The sequence below is a fragment of the Cornus florida genome, unplaced genomic scaffold, assembly GCF_030987335.1.
Source record: "Cornus florida cultivar Cherokee Brave unplaced genomic scaffold, ASM3098733v1 CherokeeBrave_3.0.0_Hap2_Chr09, whole genome shotgun sequence".
Lineage (NCBI taxonomy): Eukaryota > Viridiplantae > Streptophyta > Magnoliopsida > Cornales > Cornaceae > Cornus > Cornus florida.
The window spans coordinates 92,964,608-92,983,070 of record NW_026775579.1 but is presented as its reverse complement, the minus strand read 5'-3'; the positions used below and the strand labels follow the sequence as shown (position 1 = coordinate 92,983,070).

General features: G+C 37.3%; 1 protein-coding gene across 1 annotated transcript; it reads right to left on the bottom strand.

The window, feature by feature from the left end:
* Positions 1–5,651: 5,651 nt before the first annotated feature.
* On the bottom strand, positions 5,652–18,189 carry LOC132275248 (ISWI chromatin-remodeling complex ATPase CHR11). Its single transcript, XM_059776702.1, has 24 exons — positions 17,866–18,189; positions 17,077–17,208; positions 16,877–16,980; positions 13,238–13,350; positions 12,410–12,507; positions 12,038–12,217; positions 11,700–11,921; positions 10,696–10,830; positions 10,325–10,607; positions 10,170–10,243; positions 9,778–9,998; positions 9,604–9,691; positions 9,418–9,511; positions 9,099–9,287; positions 8,879–8,984; positions 8,699–8,788; positions 8,542–8,611; positions 8,377–8,431; positions 8,231–8,289; positions 7,990–8,155; positions 7,049–7,227; positions 6,734–6,949; positions 6,289–6,393; positions 5,652–6,189 (listed from the first exon to the last, which is right to left on the bottom strand). The coding sequence occupies exons 1-24, from the start codon at positions 18,175–18,177 to the stop codon at positions 6,172–6,174; spliced, it is 3,309 nt and encodes a 1,102-aa protein (XP_059632685.1). The 5' UTR covers positions 18,178–18,189; the 3' UTR covers positions 5,652–6,171.
* Between the last annotated feature and the right edge of the window lie 274 nt (positions 18,190–18,463).

The following is an 18,463-nucleotide window of genomic DNA, read 5'->3' as shown; positions in this document are numbered from 1 at the left end:
ATTGATATCATGTTAGCTTGAGCTCAAGTTTAATGTTATAAAATTAGATCATTACAATTAAACACAGATCACCATTTTTATTAAAAATGCATCAAAGCCACCTGACACCAGCAAAGAGAGCCCTCTAATGGGTATTTTATCAAACGCTTATCATGCTACCACAACCATAAACGCCCAAATTTTTCTGAATGCGGAACATACAAACTATAACAGGTTGGGTACTTTGCGATCCAATCCAAAGGCTTAAGTTGTTAAGTGAAGTTAACATCCAACCCATTTATACCCATTATATTTTTCATCCGAATCCAATGTGAGACAAGTCCACTTGTAACATTAGGGAACATTAAAAAAAAAATCTCTCCAAATGCCGGCCAACACAATGGCATTAACTGGCCTGATAATATCCAATCCTTGGGATGTTTTAGGAGCATGTATATTAATGAGTAATGCTACAATGGCGGATGGTTGTCACAACAACTCAACAATTGAGAAAGAAGAGTGTGTGGAGTCCATCACCTCCCACCCTGAGCCATATAAAGTGAAAGCGGGACAAAGGGAATTCAAGAGAGAAACCAAGAAGGTGGCAAAATTTAAGTCACATTGAATGAGAATGAAAGCGAGAATGCGAATGAAGCGTGAGAACGAAAGCTTGTTTGAAGCGTGAAAACGACACCCGTTTAAAAAATTGTGTGAGTTAACTCACATCCCTATCTTTTGGTGTGACAATGTTGTCAATTATACACTTTTCCTATATTAATCTATACAACTTTCAGAAGTACCTTACGTAATCTAAATATATAGTGATTTCCTGCCAGAGGATAGGAATCCCAAAATAGTAAAGGTAAAGGGTTTGATAGGACAACCGTTGTGTTCCTCATTTCATCCTGCATACTACTAGTATACTACCCAGTGCTTGTAGGTCGGACTGGTTCCTTCTCTCCAACAGGTGCTTCAATCAATGTGAGGTCTGATTACGAGGCTTTAAAGTTGATTCCGACTAGCACCAATGTTTAAGACTTGCCCAGAGACATCAACCCATAAAAAATAAAAAATTGAGCCATAAAGGTTGAATAACAGTGGTAATGCTGTACATATGTTCAACTAGGTATATAATGATATCATAATACCACAAAAGCAGGCAACTGAGAAAGCAGTTTTCGAATGCAAAAAATGACTTTTCATTCACCATTCCATTCATTCAAACAAGTGCCGGCAGCCCTACATTCAGTCTCTTATCAGTTTTAGTTTAACAATTAGTCTCTCCCTCTCCATCTTTAGCATGTCCTATTCCATACAAAAGCCACTGCCTCCTTCACTCCCTAACTTAACAAAAGCCATCGCACATCGCATTTGCCAAAACAAACTAGATCAATGTTGGCAAGAGCTCACGCAACTGTACCCACTCTTCTCTTCTTCATGGCCACAATCCTGCAATGCATCTTAGGTCTCCCAAGTTTACTAGCTCCGTTCCTCCCCACAATATCATAATGATAACTGTTGCAGCCTCTACATTCCTATACCTTGTAAACAAGATAAAGGTCAATATCCACTTACAACACTTGGCTTGCAACCACCTACCCAATGTTCATCACCTACCAGACAAATTCATCACCACGACCAATTTTGACCCGACAAAATGGCTTTCCAAATCAAGATAAACAAAAGATCAGGCTTAGGTGAGGAAACTTGCATTCTTCCATCTCTTAGCAGAGCACTAACCATAAAAAAATCACTAACTCAAGATTGGGGAGGCTGCAACAGTAAGCTTCTCAATGACCACAGATATAAAAGAACATTAAACCTCAAGATGCATATATATACATATATATTTATTTTTCATAACATTTCCAACCTTTCTGATAATCAAGAAATTCAGAATGGGGACTGGCGTGGATTGTAGTATTGGAACTGTATCACTGATGTAGCAAAACACCTGCAAAGAGTTCACATAAACCCCCTGCCCTGTTTGTGAACACTGAGATCCTATGCCAAAATTGGCACACTGACAAGAACCATTCCATGTTGCCAAGCAATTTTCTCTTTCGCACGAATGGTGCTGCAATATTCATGTCCCACAGATATCAAGACAAGAAAGTGGCAAAGTATGAGCTACAGGACCTCCTAGAACAAACAGAGCACGAGACCATCGATTCTACGCCTTTTTTTTTCTTCAGGATGTGGATTTGGAAAATAATAGGAAGCACCTAAGGCAAACATGGATTCCTTGGGACCATTTTTGGGTCAATTCAGGTATATTGTCTGTCACTAGCAAAATCAAAATATTTCAGGTAGGTCCATTGTCTACATTACCAGACCTTAACAAAGCTTTTGAGCATTTCCGCATTCAAGCAGGAGGATGGTGAGGCCTCTAAGATGACTCTTCAGAAATCATGTAAGCTTAATGTCACGGGCCTAGAGATTTGGCGCAGCGGCACGGCCCATGCGGCACCAAGGCGTTGCTTCAGCTCGCGCAAGCGCCCTGGTCAGCCACCACGACCTGCCCTCCCAAGGATACATGCTGACTGGTTTCGGCCTGCCATGGCCTCGTCAGGGGAACGGCTCCAGCTCCCGACCAGTTTGTGCAGGGATGGCCAACTCCCTTCTTCATAGTCAAGTCCAAGACCAGCGACAAGCACCTCGAACTGAACCGAGTCGACCTGCCTGAACTCTGAAGAGGTACCATCCTGTGCTCCTGCACGCCCCTTCCCTGGAACCATTCCCAGTCAAACTCTGCTCTTTGCCAACCAGCATGCGTGTCTTCCATCCTCCAAGCGTCTTAGGAATCACTTCGTGACATTCTCCCCCACCCAAATCCTGCGACGTCCTCGTCGCAGTGCGGCGCTTCACTACTGCGTCCACTCCCTTCCAAAGTCTGCCTCCATGCGGTATGCTCACCTTCCCACCATCGCTTCCTTGTGCAGTTCCCTGCACTGCACTCGCCCAATGATAGGCCTCGGACCAAGGGGACGTCCACTCCTCAAGGACGTGACTCTTCTCCGTCATGCCGCCTCCGCGACATCCCGAGCAAGCAATGGCCTTCTGCCGACTTGATGCTCGCCCTTCACCATGGTTTGCATCACCCAAGGACTAAGCACGAACTTTGGTGCGCGCGGCCCTCCGGCCCTTCAATGCGCAACTTCAACGGACGCCTCTTCCTGGGGAGATGGAGGCTCTCCCCCCCAACTGCATTGATTCCTCCACATCGACGCAACTTCAATGCACCGTCTTCATTCTCTGACCCCTCCTGGACCGACAAGGGGGTACCCCACCGTGCTTTACCCCAAGTCCTGCTCTGATACCATTTGTCACGGGCCTAGAGATTTGGCGCAGCGGCACGGCCCGTGCGGCACCAAGGCGTTGCTTCAGCTCGCGCAAGCGCCCTGGTCAGCCACCACGACCTGCCCTCCCAAGGATACATGCTGACTGGTTTCGGCCTGCCATGGCCTCGTCAGGGGAACGGCTCCAGCTCCCGACCAGTTTGTGCAGGGATGGCCAACTCCCTTCTTCATAGTCAAGTCCAAGACCAGCGACAAGCACCTCGAACTGAACCGAGTCGACCTGCCTGAACTCTGAAGAGGTACCATCCTGTGCTCCTGCACGCCCCTTCCCTGGAACCATTCCCAGTCAAACTCTGCTCTTTGCCAACCAGCATGCGTGTCTTCCATCCTCCAAGCGTCTTAGGAATCACTTCGTGACATTAAGCTCGAGATTGATGTTATAAACTTAAATCATTACTATTAAACACAGATTACCATTTTTCATAAAAATGCATGAAAGCCACCTCACCCTCATTCTCAGCAATATTGCAGTATTGCAACTCAAAAACATTATGGTCCTTGGAAGCAATGACTCAAAGCCAATACCCTGGGAATGAATCAAACAATAGATATATTGATATCATGTTAGCTTGAGCTCCACGTTAATGTTATAAAATTGGATCATCACAATTAAACACAGATTAACATTTTTCTTTAAAATGCATCGAAACCACCTGACACCTGCAGAGAGAGACCCTAATGGGCATTATATCAAACACTTATCATGCGACCACCACCATAAACCTGTCTTTGCCCAAATTTCTCTGAATGCTGAACATACTGCACTCACCACACTCAAAAACAGAAAAGCGCTATCAAACCCTAAAAATTCAAACAAGCATAAACCCTAACAACAAACAAACACAAAATTAAAATGATAATACCAATCAATCAAAAGCATTGATTACATAATAGATTATTATATATATAACACTAAATAATGAAGAGAGTTAATAAGTTCCACCATATATCCTCATAAACCCTAATATAGTCACTAAAGCATGTTTAACAACCAAACATACATGTTCCTTTCCATAAAACCCACCCTAATAGAGAGAGAGAGGTGATAAAAGTTTAGAAACTACGAAACCATGAATGAGTCTTGGATTTGGCTTCGATTTCGCCACGGAGTCGGTCGGTGGCTTCCTTACCGCGGAAATGGGTGTGGATGTCACAAATCATGAGAGTCATGGCCCTTTGCATCATCGTTTCTGAGAACTTGAAGTTCATCTTGTTGATAGCAACAAACCACCTCACGATCCTTCAGACTGTACATTGCCTTCACAAAAAATTTCAACGTCTCTGTTTCCTTCATTCCCTCTCAAGCTCTCTCACTCTCCACTCTTCCTCCGTTTGAGTCTCTCACTCTCTCTCTCTCTGTCCACTCCTCGCCTGTAGCATCGATCTATTTATCTAATTTTTTTACTTTTTCCTTTTTTTTTTATTACTAGCCTTTTTTTTTTTAATTTTTTTAATGGAAAGATTGTTAGATTAATAATGTTATTTGAACTCATTTTTGAATCTTAGATGTGTATTTATTTATTATTTTTTAATAATGTTATTTAGACCCATTTTTAAGCTTAGATGCGTGACAAAAAGAATTTAATACTTTAATGCAGTAAATCACTTGAAATTCTTATAAAGAATTTATCAGTTTAATAGACGGATCATTTAAAAATATAAAAAATACAATGGATCACTTTAAAATCGGTTAAAGTATAATTATTATGGTAAGAATATAAACAAATTATCACTTGATACATTGGATCACTTGAAGTATAATTATTCTTCAACTATCGTGGCTTTTTATTTGTCTAAGAACAAAAGTTAATTTTTAAGAACTATAGATCTCTTATTTTTCTTTTTAAAGGGAGTTTCCTTGATAAAATAAAATAAATATAACAAACTTAGACCTAAATCAATTGACTATGTTCAAGATAAAACATTTGAGAGTTGTTTTTTTAATTTAGTTAATAGGCTTAATAATCATCTATCAGCTTCATCATGCATGGTTTTGAGAAGAATAATGTCATTACGAGAATGGTGTAAAAGGTGGTAAACTCTTCACATTTGGATCAAGACAATTTTTTTCCGATTATTTAATACATCTTTCAAAATAAGAACTCAGGGGAGCTCTCAAGAGCATTACTCTTTTGAAAAATAAGAGAAGAGGGATTGGTTCAAAAAATAGTCCAAGAGACTAATTGCAGAAGGTTAAGTACATATATGCTTGTTGCAAAATACTTCCTAGTAAACTTCATCATTATCAAAGTCCATGACTGCCACATTAACTAAAAACTATTTTTAAACGGTATTCTAACTAAGAGAGGCAAATGCCAAAATGCAATGTTCAAGATAATTTAATGCGAAATTGAAAGTTCGAGAATTTTTCTGTCTTGAAGTATAGACTATAGTGCAAGGAGGTTGCACCAGTACACGAGTATTTTTCTAGCTGCTCATGATCAAACAAAATTCCTCATGTCTAGGGAACATTGGAAAAAATCTCTCCAAACAAATGCCAGCCAACAAAATGGCATTAACAATGGCCTGAGAATTTCAATGGAATGTAGTCTCTCTTTTCTTTAGTAGCCAATATATTAATGAGCAATGCTACAATTGCCGACGTTGACTGAAGTGTGTGCAGTCCACCACCTCACTCCCTCTTAGTTGGTGGCGCAATGTCGTCAATTATACACTTTTCCTATATTAATCTAAACAGCTTTCAGAACTACCTTCTGTAATCTAAATATATAGTGATTTCTTGTCATGGGATAGTGGCGGTCTCTGCCACGCCTGAATAGAAATCCCGAAATAGTATAGGCAAAGGGTTTGGTAGCACAACCCGTTGTATTCCTCATTTCCTCCTCTTTCCCTGCAGAAATACCAAAAATCAGCTTTGGTATAGCCACGGGAAAATAACTACGTTAGAGAAATTAGAGTGCATGTTCTGTAATCAAGAACAAATATATACCGGGCTGACATAGTCATCCATTGTTGACTGTTTCCGCTTCTTAAGAGTTGAAGGGGGGCTCTCAGCTGCCTGCCTTGCCAAGGCACGCTTTGATGGTGTCATGTTCTGGAAAAACAAAATGCTCGAATTTATAAGATTCAGTGGCTTGGGACGATGAATATTTGAACTAACGTTTAATTGAGCAAACAAGGGAACCGAAAATGCAAAAATATGATGAGCAGAGAAACAATAACAGTGATGAACACCAAATGGACAATAGCCCAGCTGGTACAGGCCCAGCTCCCCTCCTCCCCAAAGGGGAGGTGGGAAGTTCGAGCCTCAGTGGAAGCATGGGTGCGTGAGTTTCCTTAACCTTCCAAAAAAGATTAATAATAACAGTGATGAACCAATAAGAACAGCATTAAGTAATGAAAAGAGGTTAGTAGAGAGGTTAACATAATTTCACCTTGGCAAGCTTCTTCTCTTTGCGGGCCTGTCTCTCCCTTTCATCTAATTCTTGATTTTCTCTCTCCACCAATCGAATGAGGGTATCACATCTCCTTGCCAGTTCTTGAGTAGTGCGAGACTTCACAAACCAGTCAAAACGGAACAAGGGTGATGTGCGAAATGCTGCCTTCAACTCATCCCAGTTCCCATACCCGAGCTTGTGAACCATGCATATCTATATGAATACAATGAGCATTTCATGTAACACATTAAAATCCAAATAAAATAAACCATTACTATTCCTCCAAAACATGGGATTTTCCGGACATCTCACCATGAAACGATCACATTCTTCATTGTACAACTTCCCTTTGTTCTGACCATACTGGATCTTCAATTCCAGCCATGGGTTCTTGTAGCGATCCAATTTCTTCCCAATTGCTTTCATGATCTCATCTTTCCTAGATATTCTAGCCTCCCCTCTTTCAATGTTCTTGATGATTCTATCATAATCTGGAAAGACCATATTTTGCAATTTAAAAAAATTACAACATGCCTCAAAATTTTAAAAGAAAACATGGGTTTCCATCTAACTTTACAGGTCTATCCCAACCAACAACATACTTTCAAAATTAATTAGGTGCCAATAAAAGGTACTTCACATACATCCACTAAATCATTTTTTTTTTTATCGTTCTAGCCAACTGAACCACCAATACAATTGTTACGACAAACGCAGCGAACCCAAGAACACATCAAGAAACACGAGAGAAAAGTAAACACACCACACACAAAGAACACAGATTTAGCGTGGTTCGCAAAGCCTACGTCCATGGTAGAGATCTGAAGAAAGTTTTCACTATGCGAAAAATACGAGATTACAAGTTTCAGCCCCCAAACCCTAGCTCTCGCTCTCTCTCTTTCTTTGCGATTTTAAGTGTCAATTATCCCACTCCAAACCTTAAGCGCCCTTATATACCGGGCTACAAGAGAGTACTAAATAGGGTTCACGGCCCGCAAGCAAAAAAACTGGGTTTTGGTGGGCTTGACCCACACAAAGCTCAATCAACGGGTCATCAGGTCAAAAACGGGTCTTTGCAAATCCAATTCGTTAGATTCAAGACAAAAATTAAGGGCATTGCAAGCACTAGATTGCAGGGGAAATTAATTTAATTTGTGTCATGACAAAACATTCAATTTCACCTAAATCAAAGTAGCATAGAATTAACAAATCCACCTAGAAGATCCTGTTGCATGGGACTTACTACCACTTACCATTTAATTCTTTGTATCTTCCTTTAAAAACTTTTGCATATCTTTCGACTTCCTCGTCCGTTTTACCATCCATTTCAGAAGCAATACTTTTTACGTCATTCCGACCATACTTTTCACAGGCCCTGAGGAAGGTATTGAAATCTCTTCTACTCCAAGTTGAAAATCCCTACAATCCAGAGTCTCAGATTTTGCTAAGGAGGACTACAATGACAACATATTGCACATTAGATTATCCACTTACCTCTTCTAAAAGAAGCTCCTTTTCTTCCTGTTCTTCAGCAGTCAAAGGGTCTCCCAATTCTAGATCATGAACACTTAATTAGTGGAGGCCTCAATGAAGGAAAGGTAGATTGGAAAGACATACTTTCAAGAAAAAAGGCAACTTACCTTCAGATTCATCCACATCTATCGTATCTTTTAACTGATTCTTTTGATGTGTTTGCTGAAAAATATGAAAAGTAAAATAAGATAAAAACAAATAAATTTTCTGAACTTTTAACAATGTCAGAATCAAAGCAGAAGAGATATGGTGATTTATCACATAAGACTCACCATGAGATAGCGTACTTCTTTTTCGTACAGCTCGTTTAACCTCTGTGTATTAAAAAACTGGAAGTCATGCCTGTAAACAGAACAAGACAAGACATATAAAGCACAGCTCCGAGCCTAAACTCAATCCAAGAAGGAAACAATTTGAAGAGATGCTTACAACTGTGGCATGCGAGGGATTCGAGGCTCTCTTGGTTTTGTCGGACCACCTTGGCGCATTGTTTGCTTAAAGTATTCAGATTCCGAGTAACTGACAAAGTGGACAAGAAAATCATGTTTCAACTTATGATAAAAGAAGCATAGCAACATAATGCAAGGGATAAATAGAAATCACTCTTACTTGCGTTTCCTCTCTCTTTTTGGTGGTTCAATCCAATTGTCACTGACAATTTTCTTGAAATCTAACTTTTCATCCTTTTCATCATCAAAATCATATAAATCAGCAGCTGCACAAGTCCAGATAAACTGCATTTAGCCTTCCTTGGCAATAGGAAGAAGCCAAAATAAAATGCAGAAGGAAAAGAAGCTTGAGTCTTAATGTTGAATAAGAATCCACATACTATCATCCATTTTAAATTTTATGGCATCTTCAGTAAATTTCTTCATCTTTGCATCAAGCTCAGCTGTTGTCTCCTCTCCCTTGGCAATGATCCTATCTATATCCTCATCTGTAATTGTGCTATCCTTGGAACTAAAAACCATTTCAGCACCAAACCTCACCATTTGCAGTAGCTCATCCTTATTAACAGCTGCGAAAAAAAACACCACAAAAGAGCAGCACCAAATTACTCGACAAAATTCAAATATTCAATTCATGATAACGATGTACCCCTTTTACGAAATAAGTACAAAAAGGAAACTTGTACACCAACCACTTACTCTTTTGCTCTGCTAACCGTCCTTGTTGTATCACCAAAGCATCAAGTGCAAGCTTTTTGTAAGCCCTCTCGATCACTTTCTCCTCAATAGTATACTGTTGACAATCAATTAAAAGATAACAATACATATTACATTATAATTCCAGAAAACATAGCTTACTAATGCAGTGCACAAAACAAGTTGAACCTCAGTACAGAAACGGAACACTTGAACTTCTTTCTTTTGTCCAATCCTATGGGCACGGTCCTGAGCCTGCAAATCAACTTGTGGGTTCCTGCAGTGTGATGAAGAGATCCACCAAATTTAGAGATTTTAATACAATCCCTAACATCACCTGGTAAAAACAAATAAAAATCTTACCAATCACTGTCGTAAAGAATGACAACATCTGCGGTAGCAAGATTGATACCAAGGCCTCCTGCTCTAGTTGATAGTAAGAAGACAAATTTCTCACTTCCAGGTTTATTAAAACCTTCAATGGAAGCATCACGATCTTCTCCACCAGTATTCCCATCAATCCGACAATACTTGTATCCACGGAAGATCAAATAATCTTCCAGAATGTCCAGCAGCCTTGTCATCTGAATTTTACAACAAAAATTGTACCAGCCAAACATTTAGAATGAAAAAAGAGAGCCACAATATAGCATAGAACAAATGATATTATAGTTTTTAAAAAAACTGTACAGGCATATATGACAAGATAAAGATCCCAAGAGAACATTGAGAAAATAATCATTCAAGGAATTAACCTGTGAAAATATTAGGACCCTTGAATCACGCTCCTTTAGCTTTGGGAGCAATTTATCCAAAAGAACCATTTTACCTGCAATTTAATGAATCAATTGAAAAAGCTATAACAATCACTACAGACACATGTTAACTAACATTTTGGTACAACACTTACCAGCATTTGTAACAAGATGATCTCCTGTAGTATAAGGAGGGCCAGGTTCAGCACCTTGGAAAAGATATGGGTGATTGCAACATTTGCGCAGCTGCATTGCTACATTCAGGAGACGCTTCCGCTCTCCACCAGCATTCACAACCTCAAGATCTTTCTGCAGTAGAGCCCTATAGTACTGCTTTTGCATTTGGGACATACCAACTTTGAGTATTGTTTCCTTCTTGGGAGGCAAACCTTTCTCGACATCCGACTTCAACCTTCGGAGGAGGAATGGTCGGAGGACCTTAAATAAGCGAAAATACAGAAAACAATTTTGTTTCAGATGGGATTTAACAAATTAGAGCTCAAAAATTATGCAAATATTGGGTTACCTTGTGAAGTTGTTGAACAACTTCGTGCTGGTCATTTTCACCAGAAATTTGAAACCATTCATCAAAAGTTTCAGCTGAGCTAAATATCTCAGGCAGTAGAAAGTTCAGAAGAGACCAGAGTTCATGAAGATTGTTCTGCTCATTAGAATAAATACCAAGAATATTAGATCTGCATTACATTAACTCACTGTTCATATTACAGTGACTTCTATAAAGACTAAAAACAATAAGAAATCATAATATAAAAACAAAATAACCTCCCAGGATTGCTATTCAGCCCTTGCTAATGAGAAAGAATACCATAACAATGCAAAAAAAAACCCAATTTAAAATCTTATTTTCGCAAAAAGGAAAGATCAAATCAATTCAGGGTGCAAAACCGAAATAAGATCATGCTGGAATATAATTAGCATCAATAATAGTTCTGGTCCCACCTTCACAGAGCATTAGAGTATAAACCTAAACTGTGACATTATTCACACAGAATTGCTTTTAGACTTGGACCTACATCGTCATGCCTTACAGCTATAACTTTTGTCATTGCATCAAGAAATGGCCTGCCTTCAAACAATAAGACTATGTTTTTGCGCTATAAGCATAAAAGAATTTATTCATCAACGGAATCAAAACTAAACATTTTAATTGCAACAGTGAGATTTCCTTTTGGCCGAAATCATGGATGCAATCTTCGCATCTGATGTACTTTCAGATAGAGGCTATTCTTGACAAGGAGAAAAGTATACAAAATTTGGTGGACTATGAAGTTTTATATGCCTCAACTATAGCCATCCATAAAGCTGCTAAAAAGTATCTACCTGATTACAGTTTACCCTCAATCAAGTTCACTAATTTAAATATGTACCAATCTTAACCCACTTTCAAGCTAATCTACAGAGAAAACATTCAAAAATCAACTGTTTCTAACAAATTACCCTTGGCTCATACCCACTTTGAAGTATAAAATGCAATAGGCAAGTAATAAGAAGAATACATGTAATAGATACCTGAAGAGGTGTTCCTGTGATAAGAAGGCGGTAATTAGTATTGTAGAGCCTCATTGTTTTTGAAAGAAGTGAATTTTCATTCTTGATTCGATGAGCTTCATCAATGATAATGTAACGCCAGCTAAAGCGACGTAAGGCAGTTTTCTCTTTAATGGCCATTTCAAAACTAGTGACACATACATCAAACTTCCCAGCAACCAGTAATTCCTCACGTATATACTTCTGCAAAATCAGATATTGAAGAACTATTACCACAAAGTAATTCTTTCTATAAGAAAGCACCCAATAATCTGACAACAAATAGGGAAAAAAATACTTGAGCAGTTTTACCAACTTACCCTTTCATCAGGATTTCCAAGAAACTTCACAGCACGCAAAACTGGACAAAAACGACGAATTTCATTCATCCAGTTGCCGAGTGTAGATTTTGGAGCAACAACCATGTGAGGACCAGTTATTCCTCTGAATTCGTTCAGATAACCCAATAATGAGATGGTTTGCAATGTTTTACCAAGTCCCTGGACAATGATACCATTGATAACGATCATGATGAACTAGGAATCAAATAATTACAAACCACATATCACCAATGACAATATGCAACAGGTGAGAGAAAAAATATTCAACAATCAGAACAAAACATATGCAAAACAATGCCAAAGATAAAGTTTCCACATACTTATCAAAAAAAAGATAAAGTTTCCACATACCATTTCATCTGCAAGGATTCCATTTATACCATTCTCATACAGGCGAATGAGCCAGTTTAGTCCAGCAAGCTGGTAATCCCTCATCTTTCCCTGAATACCTGCATAATGAAAAATCAAAGAACGAAAATTAACACTTCCAAAAAAATTTATGGAACACGTTTTAACATAAAGAAAAATCAATGAAAAGAAGAAGTTTTCTAGAAGAAGCATCTAACATTAACCAAAAAAATTTAGTGACACAGATTTCTCATAATCAACTAGGGATCACCATTCAAGAAAAGTAATAGATAATAGTAAGTCAAATATTGTGCCCTTCAGCCACTAGCAGCTTTGCACATCCCACCATGAGAGAACAAGGAACATAAGTGTAAATAAACAACCACAAAATGAACTTGTAAATGAGAATTTTTTTTTCTTATATTAATTAATAACAATAATTCTAAAAGTGGTCCTCATCTAATATATAAATTAAGTAATGCATTTTAAATGCAGGTATACTGTTCCAATAAGAAACAAATTTAACACTTAGTCAGCCATTAATTAAGATCTCATGTCGGCATCAATGCTGACACACACAAGAACAATATATCATACACATCTATAGTAATTCAAAACGAAATTCCAATATGAAGGCAAAAATTTATTTTTAAAAAAAATAATGTGAAACACTCAAAAATGCACTAAAAAGTCCAAACACTGATGCTCGGGTTTATCAAAACAAAAACCAATAATTATTTATCTCTATGCAATTCCTACTGATTGTAGGGGCTTAAACACAAACAAAAAGGAGAGTTTCTATTCAATAATAGAGAAAGAGAGAGATTTTACAAGAGGGTTGTGCCAGCAGCCGTGTGTTTCCAGTCCCAGAAAGACCATCTTCTTCATCTTTGAGACATTCTTCATCTTCTTCCTCTTCAGTTACCTTTGATGCATGCCGACCCCTAAATTGCAAATGAATCAGAAGAAATCCATCACTAAACTTGGTTGGATATTTTCCCTTTGAGAAGTATTGAACTTGGTTAAATATTAAAATGCATAATGCAATAAGCAACAACAAATAAGCCATTAGTCGATCCGACTTTACCACTACAATAATAATGATAATAATAATAAGGGTTAAAAAACTGAACTACAAAAAATCCTTGATCTATCCAACATTTGCAAATAACACCCACTTGTTAGTCAGCTGTTACCCTCATAGAATGAAAAAAAAAAAAAAAAAACCCATCAAAAGGCAACAAATTCCCCTGAACTATCACTGTTCCACCCCCAAAAAAATATATATATATTGAAATATTGAATTTGTTAAAAGAAAAAAAAGAAAAATAAAAAATAAAAAATAAAATGAAGGAAAGAAAAAACCTAAACTATGCAAAAGACTTATGATATACATACATACACATGTGTGCGTGTACAAATGAAAATGCATATATATGAAATTAATGGTCAACTCATTTGCAAAGAAAACTAAGCAAAGTGACTTAATTTAATTAATGGGTAAATCAAGAATTTACCATCATAGGTAATGGCAGCAGATTAAATTGCAATTTTTGATAATTTAGGGGGTATTATTACAATGTCAGGGGGTATTTGCAAAAACTTGATAGTTCAGGGTATTTTCTTTGCATTTTATCCTTTATAATATTGAAGCATTACAATTGCGTAAGGGATAATGGTCATAAAAGCCACCATTAGTCATGTGCAATGCACATTACGAACTTCCATTACATTTTAACGAAAATATAACGACGGGGGATCATTGCAAATCTTTTGAATAGTTCAGGTTTTTTTACCAAATTAACAATCCAGTTTTTTTTCTTTCGTAAAACCGTGATAGTTTGAGGAGTTTTTTGCATTTTACCCCAATAATAATAATAATAAAGAATAAAACATCATCTCCCAAGGAAAAAGAAAGGCATTAATTTCTCTTTATCTAATTTTGTTAAATCTTGTAACAGCTGGTGTACGAATACCGGAGATGCAAGAGTAAAAACCTAACCTTCAGAAATAAATAAATAAAAATCTATCTCAAAAAATTAAACAAAGAAACTATATATTTCCAATCACAATAGAATTACAGAAGTAAAATTAATTCACTTATAATACTACGAGTGCAGATCTTTTCTTCCAAAGTGCATTACCCAATATTCGCCCGCCTACGGGTTGAGAGGGAAAACCAAAAATAGACCTGACCTTTTGATATTATTTTGAACAACGTGTCTACCCTCAATCAAATTCTTGCCCTCACACTTGCCCATCCAAACTTCATTCCCTCTCTCCTTTCATTCTACATTGTAAACGGATGTCTTGTTGAGTCCAATTAGCATAACTTTCAATTTTCTTTATCTGTTATGTGCTTTTTCGGCTTTAAAGTAATGAAAAGTAAAAATGATTAAAGTTTTCCAACTTTTCCTCATTAACAGCCGTCACCTATACCATATAGCATCTATAAAAATCCAATAAAATTTATTAAGTAACAATTAAGATCTAAAACTAACAGAATTCTATGATTAAAACATGCATATCGCTACTTCTTTTAGAAGTTGAGCAGAGCAAAAAAAGTTCACAGCTGCAGTAGTACATCCACTGCAATGTGTTTGTGTCATTGCAACCTTTCCCAATTGCCGGCAATCGTTAATCTTATTCAAAACCAAGTACACCACATGGCCGGGCTAGTGATTTTGACCCAAAAAAAATTAAATTAAATTAAAGGAAGAGAAAATTTAAAAGAAAATAATATTTGAAGATTTAGATCAATCTAAAAGGCAAGATTCAGATAATCAATGGTGTTATTGTGTTTCCCTAATTGGAATTATAGAATTGATCATGATCAAAACCAAGATTGCCATAACTATTCAGCTAAGCAGCCGTATATTGGATGGTCCTGAGATCTCAATGTGAGGAAGGTCCATTGCATAGAAAAATTCTAATGCTAATCCCTTACGAAAATCTTGTCGTATTATTGCGACAATTTACGATAAGTTGAAAATATTGCAAAAGTCGTTCAAATTATCAAGCTTAAGACAATTTTTTAGAGGCTCTATCTTTTGGTGTACAATTGCCCACATTTGGCAAGAATTCAAATCCCACCATCCTATCAAATAGATGAAAAAGAAGTCCTAAATATACAAAAGAATATATATATATATTATTAGGGCTTGAAAGCCTAAATTGATGCAAGGACTGAATCGTAAAGCCTATAAGAAACACAAGTAGTGACAACTTTCACTAGAGTATTGTGATTGTCATAATCGTTATGGATGTCCCTCCACAGTCTTATAAAAATGATATTTGACCCCGAAAAGCCAGAAGCAGCTTTTTAAAAGCCATTCAAAATAAAGGAAGACGGAATAAATGCTATTATTTTTCTTTAATTAGAATAATTAAAGATATTACGATATTTCTTGAGTAGGAATTACGTCCATGCTTACATCGAATCGTGTCCTAATCAAGTAATCACAAAAACCAAGGGAGTTTTCACATTGAGTTGCAAAGAGGGCATGTGTTAACATCGTCCCTCCATTTATATGGCAAATAGGACAGCAGTTTATCTCTACGCCTTCACTATAAATAAGCTTAACTTGCATTAGAAAGCCAGAAGATCCTCAACTATCAAAGCCACTCATAAAAGAAGCCCCAACTGCCTCCACCAAGTCACAAAAGGAAGGCTTCATGGAACCCTCAAAATAGTCCCTTAACCACTCTTATACTTTGAACTCAAGGAGAAAGGGTCCATTTCCAATTGTCCACTTCTTGCTTCCCCTAGAGCTATCTGGGATTTCCACCAATCCCCACCACCTGTAACTCTTATCATTTATCAAGTAAAACTTCAATCATCCAATCATCACCTCAATCCATGCTTCCAATGTGAAATCCTTAACAAAATAATGTCTTTGTTTCTGTTTTGACTTTTGAGTACTGAATGAGTATTCTCTTTAGCCAATTTTTTAATGATATCTGTTGCATCGTTTCTTGGGTGTGAGCACCTACAACCCTAGGTGCAATTGCATAAACTTCTTGCTCCCGTTTTCTCTTCTTTTCTCCTTCCTTGCCCTTCAAGTTTCCAAATCTCTTACACCTTTTCTTTATTTAAAAATAAAATATGTGACTTCCTGCTCCACCAAACTCTTTCATCTTTCTCTTCTCTTTTATCTCTTACCTTTTTTCAGCCTTACTTGTTCATTGATGCAAAATTGACATTATTTTAACAGCCAAAGGAAGTGCATACACATTTTTCTGTCAGCAATGACAACTTTAAAGTAACAGTGGTCATGAGAAGGGCTCCGATTCGCCCAAACCATCCAAAGAAATGTTCTAAAACTGGAATGCGTGAATATAGAAAATTGTTTTGTTCCAACAATTTGAGAAAATAACCCAAAAACTAACATTTTATGATATAAAAAATAAAAATAAAATAAAATAAAATAAAAAAAGATTATAAAACTCTCCAAAAAGAAAAAAATATACTTTCCCGACTTCTTCTGATATGTAGACTGATCACCCTTGGCAAAATGAGCAAATATCTCCGTTTGCTCCAAGAGATACTTGAAGCGGCCCTTTCCCCTATTGTTCTGTCATCGCAATTAGTATTAATGCCTTAGATCACAACCAATAAAACTTAATTCAAATTATGATCTAGAGACATATAAGTTTTCAGAGTAACACACCATATCAGCATCAATGGCAGCATTCTGTGTGTCCAGTATTTCTTGAATCTTTCGTTTCTTAAACCTTTGCATTTCTTTTAGTCTGGCATTTTCACGCTTGCCAATTTCACTATTACCTCCAACATTCTCATACTGCAAGTAAAATACAAAACCAATGTATTAACAGATTAGGGATAACCCAACAAGACAATATAGACATGATTAACACTTTTAAGCAGCTAATTTAATTCGATACATTATTAAAAAAGAAAATGATCGATAAAACAACAGCTCCTGAGAAGCTGGTTCAATTATACATAACTATAAATATAAGAAAAAACAAGTATGAATTCATCATACTCATTAATTGTTTATTTTCCTGTCGGAGTCAAATTGACAACAAATTAGCATTGACCATATAAAAATGAAGAGAGTATCTTCCATATAGAAGAATGAGAGAATCATTATTTCTCATGCCCCGTTTGGATTGTGAGAAAATGTATTAAAACACACACAATACAAACATTTTAGAATCTAAAACTGAAGCTAAAAAGCTTCAGTCAACCAAACATGATTCAACTATTAGGTCTGATTGACTTGAGTTTCTTACCAGTTAATCCTAAAAACAATAGTTGATACATCGATGCACACTTAAACATTAGCAATTTCACCGTAACTTACAAAACTTAACACGACAAATTCTCCACGAACCAGCTTACATCCGATGCGCGCATGAAAGAAAAAATAAAATAAAAAAATAAAATAAAATAAAAGTGAACGAAAATTTGGAATGTGTGATCACAAATTTACCTCTTCGCTTTCTTCTTCTTCTTCATCCTGCTCATCACCAGCGGTGACATCGTTGTCCGACGATGACTTGTCTCCGGCGTCCTCATCGGTATCAGCCGTTCTGGCTACAGCCTCCAGCTCTTCCTCGTCGTCCTCCTCCTCCTCGTTGATCTGATCGTTGATTTGTTCTTCTTCCGAAGAAATTGAGCCGTTCGATAAAGCTTCGTCCGATGAATCCTTCGAGAGTTTCGCCATTGATTCGTTGGTGAAGGGTTTCGCAGGCGCAAACGTGGAGTGTGTGTATAAATGTGTGTAATAGAGAGACCGACTCATACAAACCGCTCTTAACTTAACTAATATCGAAGTGATGACATGGATATTTATACCTGTATTTTTTTGTGTGTATTTTACCTTATTTATATTGGGAAAGTGTATACTCCGTATTTTACATGGACTTACAAATTGGGCTTTGCCATGGTTGGAAGTTTAGAATTTAGGAAGAGAAAATGAGATTTTTTTTTTTATAATTTAAATTTTCGGAAGTTAGAAATGAGAATTTCCCCGCCAGCAATTACGTGAAATGCGATCTCCCGCCCTCGGGTTGGACTCTTGGGCTCGG